Below are 12,490 nucleotides of genomic sequence, written 5' to 3' on the forward strand. Positions count from 1 at the left end.
CACTCAAGAAACACTATTTGTCACACAAGCCACAAAACCCAGTCTTGCAAAAAAGAAAAGACAAAGTAGTTTCATTTTATACAAAGCATTACTTTCAGACAGATATCTTCTTTAGCAAGCTGCGGAAGTGAAGTTCCAGTTTAAATATTTTAACTACCCTTGTTAGTTGCACTGATAGAGTAGCCTTAGTCTGATGCACTCCATATTCTATAGAATATTCAGCAGGTTTTAGAGCTTGAAAAGAAAAAAATTCCACTTTCTCAGAGGAAACAAATGAACAATGACTGTCCTTCATATGGTGTTTGAGTGCCACTAGAGGGCAGGTGGGTATAACAGTATGGGTATAACAGTGTAGGTAAAATGTTGTCTGGATAAACTGATGTTTGATACATTTATGCAGTGAATGCCACAGCTTGTAATTGGTGGCCAGCCAGATGTTCTGGATTTGGATGTAGCCATAGTAGGTGTCAGCAGCTGACTGTGTACATGTACTGAATGTATAATCATGCAGTAGCAGATTAAAGCTTTCCAATTTTGTTTGTAGAAATCAGAGCACATACTGCCCATTCATTAGGCAAGAGTGCAGTAAATGTTTACATATAAAAAGGCAAAACAACTTTTCCCCCCCAAAAAAACAAAGCCAGCATTTGAAAACAAAATCCTTCATACACCTGCAACTTTAAATTTAAAGTCTTCAATAAACATTTCCAAATGAAGACAGTTTGTTTTTCCATTATTCAGGCAACTTGTACACAACTAGATTTCACCTCCAGTCTCTTAAAATAAAATGCACATTAGAACACAAATAAACATTTTGTGATTCCTCCTTGCCTGAGCAGAAGACTTTTTCAGAATCAGCCACAGTGAGTTTATAAAGTATGCCACACAGAGGATCAGGTCATTTCCTATTCCTATCACAAGTTACACACTAATTCCTATTGGCAGGTACTTGCTGCTTCTCTAGTCCACAAACCATCAGAATAAACATGTTTGTAGTGTTTTGATCTTCTTCCCTACCCTTGTCCACTATTTCTCAAAATATCATTTCCTGTCCAAATAATGATGACGTGTAGAGGAAGTCCAGTAGAGTAAATGCCTATATATGTATGCAGTCAGTTTCACACACCCATCGCACATTAATCTGTATCTTCAGTAGTGTGGTAGCAATGGTGATTCAATACATAAATAACATACTAGTGTTTTTTTTTTCTTTAAGAAAAAGGTTTAAAAACAATTTTGATTCGATTGGCTCTTTTTTCCTTTTATAAGTGAACATTGTGTTTCTGTGGTGATGGCTGATAGTAATAAATGGGTAATAGATTTCTGATTGTCTCTGAGCAGAATGCCAAAAGGCTGGAGATCAGAAATTTGAGTAGACACTCAGTCTTGTAGTGTTTGTACTGGAAGGCAAAACCCAGTGTAGTCCCGCATGGGCATTAAAGCATTGGGATGGGGTTCCTATAATATACCAGCCAGTCACACTCAGTAACAGTCCATAGTTCAAGTTGGTGGAAACACACTGGCAATTGGTTTGCCTCATATCAAAGGCTGGCTTATTCAGAAACGACAGGTCCAAATGTCTGTGTGGGCTTCAAGTCAAACATGTTGGTGGAAGGCATCCACAGAGAAAGTGAGAGAAGGATGAGGCTGAATGACTCTTGGAACACCTCTTTCCTCTAGTCCTCTTTCCATCTGCCTAATCTCCCTCTCTCTTTTTAACAAAACACTGGGAGTCTTGTTGAAGCCAATCCCTGACACCAGGCAGCTGCCTCTGAAACATGGCACCCTCACGACTCCTTGCCCTTTTCCAGAGAGCTGTGAATCTTGTCTAGGGTCTTCTTGATGCGCAGTGCTGTAAGCCTGGCAGAGGGGTTCTGGTACCAACATTCCTTCATTAGTTTCACCAGAGCAGAGAGAGTCTGAGGGAGAAAGAATGAATAAAAACAGTGATGAATCCATTCTGAAAAGAATCAATGTGACTGCAAGCACTTTCAGATGTTGGCCCATCACCAGATAATGATCACATATGTAGGCACTCATGAGTCATGGATAAAATAAGAGCAAGAGTAGTTGGTTCGTCATCATATACAGGTGCTATTAAGCAATTGCAGAAAAAACAACAATATACTTGATGGACTGTTTCACAGCTGTATGCCTCTAGTTAACTATTAGACCCATAATACATAATGAAGACTGAAGAAATTTAGTATAAGCAAAGTATAATTGTCTGTCTAGTAAAGCTGAGAGTAGACAAAATGTCAGATATTTTGTACAACTGCTTGTTAATGCAACCTGCCAATCTAATCTGCCACTCATGTGGCAGGAGCTGAGTGCATCCAGACATGTTCAAGATTTCATGTTGAAGGTCAAACTGAGCATCAGCATTAGAAGAAAGGTGACTTAGGAGACTCTGAACATGATTACTGGTACCAAATGCACTGGTAACAACAACTTGCATAGCCATCTCTATGGTTTAAAGAAAATGACATAAAAAGATCAAATATCAACAGTCACTCAAATAACCGGCTGTTAAAACCAAGGTATATAGAAGAGCACGTCAGAACACATCAACATTTGCAGCAGATGGGCTACAACAGCAGAAGACCGCACCATCAAGACTCGAAAAAGGTTGCCTCATCTGACGAGTCTCAATTTCTGCAGTTCTACTCGTTTCACTGAACTCAAATGGCCTCCACAGACACCAGATCTCAATCCAACTGAGCACATATGGTGTGTGGCGCTATCATTTCAACATGGACCAAAATCTCTGGGCCATTAATCTGTGCTTCAAAGATCTCAGGGAATTCTGTTCAAAGGGGTCTAATTCGATATAAATGGACAGTAAGTGTAGATGTTACTGCAAATAAAGTGTCTCATGTCAGTATTTGTCATAAACATCGCAGAAGGCCTATATAATTACCACATGGCCAAAATCTGACTTTTTGAACGCCTTCATCCTATTGACAAATATGTTGACACACAGACAAAATATTGCAGACAGACACACAAAAAGATTCTTACTCACAGGATCAGAGAACCATCGATTAGGAATGAAAGGCCTCTGCTGTTCCACACACACCACTTTCCTCATATCCTCAAAGCTGGGATCGTTTGGCACCTGATCGTAAAACGGAGGTTTGTACTCCTCAACAATGCCTGGAAAGTGGAATTTGAATGAGAAAAATTAGTGAAAATTTAAGGACAAGTTAAACAACAAGGAATGAAGAGACAACCAGAGGGCCTGGCACAGATCACCGCACTGCATCATAGTATTTGACTGTATTACAAGCAGCAGGAATTTTATGTATGAAGGAGTGCATCGTGATCACATTAGCGTACCACTCTCTGTAACGTCCACAGCAGTGCACTATGTGCATGACACTCACCATTGCTGTACGTGCGTCTCGCTATCTCCCACAGCACCAGTCCAAAGGCCCATATGTCCACTCGCTTGTAAGCATCGAAGCAGTCTGTCTGAATGGTTTCTTCCAACACTTCAGGTGCCATGTAGCGCTTGGTGCCAACCTTTGGATTGTTGCCCACATCCAGCAGATTGTCTGCCTGGGAGTGGGTCACGGCCAGCCCTGTAGCATGCAGTTACACACAGTGTTATAACAGGACCTGAAATTGATGTCTCCTGAAATGAGCGTATGATTTTTTAGTACTTTTAGTATCTAATTAATTTATGTTTACTCTTTTGAGCAGGTAGCACTGGTGAATCACATGCCTACAGTTTATCTGAATCCCTGAAATAGGTGAAAATCCCAACAGTTCGGAGGAGACAAAAAGCAGAAAAGTGACTGACCAAGGTCTGCGATGCAGCACCGCAGCTCCTTGGTCACCAATATATTTTTACTCTTCAGGTCCCGGTGTGCGATGGCCGGTTTCCCCTCTGTGCCAAAGATCTCCGTGTGCAGGTGCACCAGGCCGCACGCTATCGATGCAGCCATTGCCAGACCTTCTGATGTCTCCACTGCGACTCGCTGCAAGTAGTCATAAAGCGAACCATTTTCATGGTAATGGGTGATGAGCCACAGTTGAGTGCTGGAGTTTCGAGAAGTCATATCGGATGCCATGAACCCTGAGGGACAGAAAGGTGAAAGGTAATATCATGAAATTGTGTATTATTGATTCAGACGTAAGTCAAGTTCCTCTGGCATCCATCACACTTATTACTGTTGCATTTTGCTGAATCCTTTTGTATTATCTTTCACAGATCATCTTGTACTTCCTGGTCCCTTTAGGGGGTCACCACAGCGACTCCTCTACCTCCATCTCACTCTGTCCCTAGGATCCTTTTCTGTCATACCAACCCTCTGCATGTCCTCTTCTTCTGCATTAATGAATCTTCGTGGTTTTACACTTTTCCTCAAGCCTGGCAGCTCCATATTCAAGATCCCTTTGTTTAATATATCCACTATCCCAGTAGCTCTAACCTGAGCCGTCCCGCTGACATCATGATTTCCGTGACTTAGTGCTTTAAAATAAACTGAGAGATTGTCCAGTTCAGGAAAGCTGAGGTTAAAATTAGGAGCTGCCATTACTATGCAAGGAAACACACATGTTAGCCTAACCAAATTTGGGGACAGTCAGCAAGACCAAAACATTAAGCGTAACAGACTCACCCAGTATGTTTTCATGCCTCAGCAGCACTGTATTGTAGATCTCTGTCTCTCTGAACCAAGACTTCTCATCTCTCGAGGAAAAGATTTTCACGGCCACATTCTCGCCCTGCCACTGTCCTCGCCACACCTCTCCATATCGTCCTTTGCCTGGCGGAAAAAATATATATGTATAATAAAGACAACACAAGAGGAGACAACAAACAGCAAGTCAGAAAAGAAAAAAATACAGATGCATGCATTTTAAAAAGACAATCACTGTCTACTTTTTAAAATTTGAGGGGTGAATTTTCACTCTATTCCATTGCTACAGCAGTGAGATTCTTTTGGCCCAGATTTGATGTTTCCACATCAAAAGCTCAACTGTGCACAAAGCCACAAACTTGAAAACCAAACTCTTACATGCTGTAGTTCATGATAATGTGGTATATAAAAAGGACCCCAAGACAAGTAACCTACATACTTTTATTTGAAAGCTACATCAAAATCTGTCAGATTTTATAGTGCTTTTTACAGTGACATTATCTTTATCTTTAACTTCTGACAGGTGACAGTTTTGAACATGGTCAACAACTCACACAAATAAAAAAGGAACTGATAAAATGTTTTGACAGTTTCTTGAAGTAAGTCACAGATGATTTGACCTCCCGTCTCTTTGACATCACTCAGATTCCACGGATATGTACAGTCATGACTGTAGTCAGGATCGCCTGTGGCGTTAATTATAAGCATGCTCGCTTCTGGGAAACTAACTAATGTGTGAATATATCCCTTTCCTCCTGATTAATGATAAGAATTTGTTATTTTCGTGATGAATAACTTATGTGTCATGACTTTGGATTTTTTTCATGTCATCTGAACAATTTGCTTTTCAGTAGAACTCTATCAGATCTGCCAGTCAAACAGATATGAATCTGAAATGTTACGTGTTATACCTACCTACGCACTCCATCAGACTAATCTGTCGGGCCACAGTTCTTTGAACAAGGAAGGGAAGACCTGAACCACTGCCGGACGTACATGAGTGATCCAACAGGTCCTGCAGATAGACAGATTTGATTTTAGCTTTGTTTGCAAAGATTTTTTTTTTTTTTTAAAAAGAACATAAATCTTTACATGTCATATGTAACTAGCATGTAGAGTCATATACAGGTGTATGCTTAATATGCTTGCTGAAAGCTACAGTTGTGATCAGAAGTTTACATACACTCATCAGTGTATGTAAATCATGAACTTTATGGCAATTTTGGACTTTTAATGACTTCTTCAAGAATTGGGTTCACAAGTTTCAATTTAATTGGATTTTCTAAAATCTGCATGGGGTGAAAAGTATATCTGTGAAGGTTCTCATCCATCCAGGTCATCGTAGCCTATAGGGCTGCCACGATTTGTCGACTAGTCACGATTACGTCGACTATCAAAATCGTCGACGACTGATTTAATAGTCGACGCGTCGTTTGAAGCTTTGTAAGATCACAAAAGACGCAGGAATAAGTGGCAGGATTTAAGAGTGTAATAACGGACTGAAACAGAAGATGGCAGCATTGCATGTACAAGGATGTCAGCTACCGCTAAACCCCGAAGAAGAAGAAGAAGAAGGAGCAGCTGTGTCCCAGAATTCATAGCGCGGCCCAGCGCAGTTTCCAACAATGGCGGCAGCTAGTTAGTTTTAATGTTACTCTTATTATTCTTTCTGGGTCACAAAATAAACGTTTAACATATTTTCAGGCGAGAATGTAGCTGTGTAAACCTCAAATATCTGCTCAGTTTATCAGGACACCACATATTTTCAAAAGCGCTCCGACGTTTTCGGAGACATCTGTTACCCACTAGCTCGTTAGCGAGCCGGGGGCTAGGCTCACTAACGCCGTGAGAACACCGGACTCCCCGCAAATCGTTTTCAAACCCACCGCCGTCTTTCGCTACTCAGGTTAAATATATATGAGTCACTTAGATAACTTAAAATGTTATTGTTTGGCTTTTTTTTTTTGTATTTTATTTGTTCCTGAGTAAATCAGTTTGTCTGAGATTAAAGTTATAGTTTTTACACAGCTGAATAAACGTCAAGCAGACAACTGATTATCAGAAGTGTGAGATGCTCCAGAATATACTCCAGTGTCCTGTTATATTTTAGATAGCAAGGAGTTTATTAAACTTCACCGAAACAATCTGCAAATTTCATTACAATTTAATAAACTATCATCTTGTCTTTATTTTTAGTTAGCACAGACCTTAAACACTTAAAGCTGTAAGCTAATGATAGTTATATAAGAGCAGATGCTGCTGGTGCAATAAGCTGTAGTTTTACGTCCAATGGATGATGATCTGATTAGTCGACTAATCGCAAAAATAATCGGTGACTAGTCGACTATCAAAATAATCGTTTGTGGCAGCCCTAGTAGCCTAAGGAGCTTGGAAAGAAAAGGGTCTGGACTTTTTTAAGTTGCTTGAAGATGTTTCACCTCTCATCCGAGAAGCTTCTTCAGTTCTAGGGTCAAATGATGGAGAGCCCCAGATTTAAGCCCCAAGTTACATCTAGACCAGAACCTTTTGGTAGTCATTTACATGTTTCTGGCAATATATCTCACCACTTTTTCTGCAGAACTGGCACAGTTGGCAGGTAGTCATTGTCCTCCATTATTCCATCCACTTTGTGCAATGTACCAATACTATAGGCAACAAGACAGCTCCACGCTGGGCAGTTGTCACAGTGTTTTTAGGTTTGAAAGGCTCACTTTTACTACACTTTTTTACTTTTGACTGTGTAGTTTAGAGAAACTCCCAAAATAAGTTCAGACTTGTGCACCTAGTTCTTGTTCTTTAAAGTCATTAAATGTCTATGTTGTACAATTATTCCACCCTGGAGAAAGAACAGTTCCAAGGAATCATTAAAAGCCAAGATTACCATAAAGTTAATACCCATAGGGGTATGTACACTTCTGACAATAACTGTTAATTCAAGGTGAAAAATATCCCAATACTCAGAGGCTGGAAGAGAACACAAAGCGTGAGATGGGCCTTCTTCTTGCTTTGGCCAAATCCCTTTTCATGGTTATCTCTGTTACTCTTACCGCTAAAGTGCTGTCTCCGACATTGGAAGTGATGAGACCGTCTATGGCTCCCTGCTCAGCGTCAAACTCCTGCAGTCTCTGCAGACGTCCATGATGGAGCCTTCTGCAAGCCAGCACAGATACTACAGACAGCAGAGCCAGAACGACCACTGGGCCAAGTACGAAGAGAGCTAATGTCTCCACACGATATCGAACTGGCTCACCTTCTGGGGCTGTGGGTAAATGTAAAAAAGAGATATGTATAGTTTGAAATTGGGGAAAAACATTTATAGTAAGGAAAAGAGCTACAGGACAGTCCAATTTCCTTGTAGACATAAAGCACCTGATGGTAGCAGAGACATCAGATATTCCCTGGTGGTATTGCTGTTGCACCTGTCCTGGGAGCAGCATTGAATAGCCTGGTGGTAGGACGTAGCTGTGAAGCACTGGAGAAGGATTTGGTCCGCGTCGTCCAAACAGCCACGCTCAAAAAAAACTCCACTCTTACTAACTTTGACTGAAGAGAAGCACTGGGTACCTTGGCACCGGGTGGGGTGGAGGCATTTAGGACCCTCACATGCACACTGCAGCTGTCCATCTGTAAATAACAGGATGCAAGTTCACAATATTAACTTTGAATTAAAGGTAACAGGTTCTAATAAAGCAAAAGACATAATAAAAGATAGGTAATGGACTCTCAGTGTGTTCGAGATAGAAGGTAGGTGGGCATCACCAGACACCCCGTGATACAATATTTTCACATTACTTTAAACCCACAATATATTATTGGGTTTTTAATTATTGGGTTGCAGAGTGTTACAGTGATATATATTGCAACTTCTCAAATGTTTTTAACTGCAAATGATGTCATCAAATTTAAACTTTGTCATATCCGTTTTATTCAATAAGATAAAAATGATCTGACGTCACTTATTTTCTCGCTACAAAATGAGTACAACATTGCCACTTAAGTAAATGTTGCCTTAAGAGAGTGAGTCTGCTATCAGTCTGTGACAGTTAGCTCCACCCACACATCAGCTTACATCTTAATTTCTTTTTTTTTTTCCAAATCCAGAGTACATCACTTGTAAAAATTTTATTTATTTATTTTTTTTGTCGTATATCACACATAAAATTAAAGACCATACCTGTTCCGGGTATTATTTTTCTACTACAAATAAACAATCTCCAGCAATTTAATATTCAGGCTTGAGCACAAAGCAGCGAGAAGCAGTCTCACAAACAATAAATGAAAAAGCACATGAGTACAATACCTGGACCCTCAGCTGATATCGACAGAGTCTGCAGCGAGAGCAGCAGCAGGACATGGACACTGCAACGACCCATGTTTCAGTGCACTAAGAGTGGGGAGAAGATGCAAGATGAGCCAGAGAGTTCAGAGGAGTACACTCATAATTACATTTAGCCTCTTTATGTTATCTGACGAGCCTCATAAGGCTCCATACAGAAATGAAACAACAAATTATAAAGGCTGAATGAGTTCAGTTTGTCTTAGAAACCATTACTTAGTATACATTAGTGCAATGGATTAAACAGAAGCCTTTTTAAAAAGACAGTCACCATGAATTACTTCCAAATGTATAAATGTCTTCACCTGAACATAATATAATCGTGTGGTTTGTTCTTAAGTGGTTGACTAATAGACTAATTGCTTTATATGTAAGACTTGATGTACTATAACTGTTCCTCCGCAGGCTAGCATGCACAAACATACACTAAAGTCAGCCTCTGGTTTTGACCTAACATTCAGAAACAACCAAAGCTATCAGCAAATCCTTCTTTAAAAGGAAAAAAAAGATAGGGGACCTAGTTGTTTGCTGTGGCCATTAACAGGCGACCTCATTGGCCGCTCACAGGCGCCCCGGAGGCGCCAGGATGCCTGGTGCTGCTGCCCTGTAAACTAAGCTAAGCTAAGCTAAATTAAGCTAGCCACACAGCACAAAGCGCAGACTGACAGCCGAACGAGGACAGCCAAAACAGAGCATTAAAACAACACCCACCTACCTGGCGCACACGCAGCGCAGTTTCTAACTCATGCTGTTAAGCCTGCACATTCGTACACGAGTATTAAATAATCGTATCGGCGTGATTTTCGATGTAAAACCACTAAAAGAAGGGACCACTGCCCAGCCCACTGGCTGTTTTCGCTTCCAGCTACACTTGACGTCACCAAAACATTAACATCAAGTTGCATTGTGGGGCAGAGAAGTCCGCCAACTTAAAATCAGTGTAACGCCAGTGATATTAATGTGTATTTGAAGTGTTAATAACGTCAGCCATTATTATATGATAATTAAATGAGAAGAGACTATTGTTTGTTAACCTCTGTGGTCAGTAAATGCTGCTCAATGGGTCCTAGGCTGCAATCATTACACGTTTGTGTAAGCACTTATTGAATTTAAGTGCATTTTTTTTAGCATTATGCTGGTTTCTAATAGTGAAAGATTCGCTTTTTACTTCACAACATACCCTTGTTAATTCTCATATCATTGTTTAAAATATTATATATGTATTGTTATAGATTAAATGACACAAAGATGCATTGAGCTATTAAAGTTGGTCCCACGGTGACCAGCTACAGTATTAAACCTGCTTAAATCCTCTTACATTGATAAAAAAGAAATCCAGCAGTGATAATTTTACACTGAAAGAGTGTGCATTGTATTAAATCACTTATTTACGTAAGCTGAATTTCAATAAATACATTTTTAAAAGGTCACATATGCATCTATATCAAATCTGGATCAAATCCGGATACCAGACAGCTGATTTTTGGCCTTATAAAGAAGGCATTTCAACATCTCTTTCTCTATCAACGGGCCAGTTGTTGAGAGGCTACATGTGCCTATACAAGTCGTCATCATGGGACTTAAACACTGTTTCACATTGTTAGTAAAGCGCACCTGGGGCTCTATTTCCTCCAACCAAGGAAATACAGGGTTAGTTGGGAAAGTATAATTCATTTGTATAGAACTGTTATGGATTAATTTCTCCATCCTGACTTGGTATAGTAACACAATCAATCAGGGCAAACAATTGCTTGAAAAAGTAGTAAGTAGAGCCTTCAAGGTCATTGGTTGAGGTCTATCTTCCATAGCTTCACACTATGGCACCAGAATCACCAGGAAGGCTGGAAGCATCATCACTGACCCCTCCAACCCTGTACATCACCTATTCAATCTTCCTATATCAGATTGTAATCAAAAAATCTGAAACCATCGAAACCTATATTTATGTATCATGTCATCATATTCAAGTTAAAGACACTGGCAAATATCTGTTTTTGTCTCGCTTGAGTAGACTAAATTTAGACTTAGTAGAGGACTAGTGTCAGAGCACAGGCTTTCCAAATACGAACTATGACTCACAGCAACAACCCAGAGGAGAAGTTATGAACTCACCTTTAATTTTAGTTCAAAAAAAAAAATCTTACAGTTCGCTTATACTTTGGTTTGTGTGGGGGAGACTTTCTTGCTATTATTACAGCTGTTATTGCTGCTATTATACACAGACATTTAGAAACAAGACTAAAAATAACCAGTGACTTCCATTAGGAGCAGTATTCAGACATGATGGAATCTTTGTTTCCCAGTTAAGAAATTTGTGTAAAAACTGCTGATTATTTTATTTGATAAAAGTTGGTGAACTTCACATTACAACTAAAGACACTGTTATTTTCTGGGGAAAAGTTGGCAATGACTACATTTAGATGAGTTTGATTCTCTTTAATTATGAACCAATTATCAAATGATTTGCTGCCTAATTATTCAGAGTGATACACTGCAATAAGGTCAGGTCTAACTTCTTGCTGTGACACACTTTTTATGCATGTCAGGGTTTTTGTTTCTGTACCTCTTTAAAACTGATGAAGAAATGCTTCTTAATTAAGATTCAGTAGTGATCCATCCAGGTGGGTCACATTTCTATTTCAGTTTTAAGACATCTGTCTCCTGCAACTCCAGGAGGTTCTGCAGCATCCGGTCCCGTACCAGCAGACTGAGAGACAGCTTTTTCCATCAGGCCATCAGACTGCTGAACACGTCATAGACACCTCAGCTTCACTACTGGAACTTCAACATTATGCACTCCACACTGTATATAAATGCCACTTGTTTTGCACATATTCAACTCTGTATATTTTATTATTATTATTATTATTTTATTTTATTTTTTTACTATTTAATTTGTAAAAATGTGTACACACACACACACACACACACACACACACACACACACACACACACACACACACGTAGGAAAATATTTAGTATACACATCCAGAAATGCATACACTATTATATATTGTACATATATTTATTAGTTTCAGGTTGGCCATTCTTGTATTTTGCTCGTTTGTGTTGTTGTGTTTGCACATCTCTGTTGCTTGTGGGTCTCGCACACAAGAATTTCACTCGCATGTGCTGTGCCAGTGTGCCTGCACATGTGATGTGACAATAAAAAAAAAAGTGATTTGATTTGATTTGACTCCTGCATGTAGTACAGAGCAGGTCACATTCCTCCTGAATGTGCTGAGCAAGATATTGACCTCAAAATTGCTATTGTTCTCAATTGCAAGGCAAATATCATTCCATCTCTAGTAATTATTTTGGCAATGCAGCTTTGATGTGGAAAGGCAAAAGCGGGACGAGGAGCAGCAAGACTCCCTCTTGGAACAGCAGAGACAACAAACATTAAATTAAGTATGAATGGAGCAGCTGGTGTGGAGGTGTGTTGCAAAACGACTTGCAGATTGCAGAGGTCCATCTAAACAGGTTATCAGGCTTTATGCAGGCAGAA

General features: G+C 39.8%; 1 protein-coding gene across 2 annotated transcripts; it reads right to left on the reverse strand.

Moving 5' to 3' along the window:
- Window positions 1-16: 16 nt before the first annotated feature.
- acvr1l (activin A receptor, type 1 like) lies at window positions 17-9,853 on the reverse strand. 2 transcript variants are annotated; one of them, XM_085256365.1, is made up of 10 exons: window positions 9,698-9,853; window positions 8,947-9,030; window positions 8,016-8,270; window positions 7,694-7,905; window positions 5,562-5,661; window positions 4,626-4,772; window positions 3,806-4,081; window positions 3,387-3,584; window positions 3,026-3,156; window positions 17-1,919 (listed from the first exon to the last, which is right to left on the reverse strand). In XM_085256365.1, exons 2-10 carry the CDS (start codon window positions 9,017-9,019, stop codon window positions 1,788-1,790), a joined length of 1,524 nt encoding a protein of 507 aa, XP_085112491.1. In that variant the 5' UTR covers window positions 9,020-9,030; window positions 9,698-9,853; the 3' UTR covers window positions 17-1,787. The 2 variants fall into 2 exon arrangements, with proteins under 2 accessions (XP_085112491.1, XP_085112492.1); XM_085256366.1 differs by having other exon boundaries at window positions 9,694-9,853.
- Between the last annotated feature and the right edge of the window lie 2,637 nt (window positions 9,854-12,490).

The sequence above is a fragment of the Mchenga conophoros genome, linkage group LG19, assembly GCF_057382185.1.
Source record: "Mchenga conophoros isolate Kocher_MC1m ecotype Shallow Benthic linkage group LG19, M_conophoros_male_GT1.1, whole genome shotgun sequence".
In the NCBI taxonomy this organism is placed as follows: Eukaryota; Metazoa; Chordata; class Actinopteri; order Cichliformes; family Cichlidae; genus Mchenga; species Mchenga conophoros.

Bases quoted from the DNA above. Each gene is read 5' to 3' on its own strand.
- acvr1l (XM_085256365.1), bottom strand. From the start codon at position 9,019: ATGGGTCGTTGCAGTGTCCATGTCCTGCTGCTGCTCTCGCTGCAGACT. The intron at 7,906-8,015 runs GTGCTTTATGTC...ATTTACCCACAG, and splicing joins GATGTCTCTGCTACCATCAG to CCCCAGAAGGTGAGCCAGTT. The intron at 4,773-5,561 runs GTAGGTATAACA...TTTTTCCGCCAG, and splicing joins TAGTCTGATGGAGTGCGTAG to GCAAAGGACGATATGGAGAG.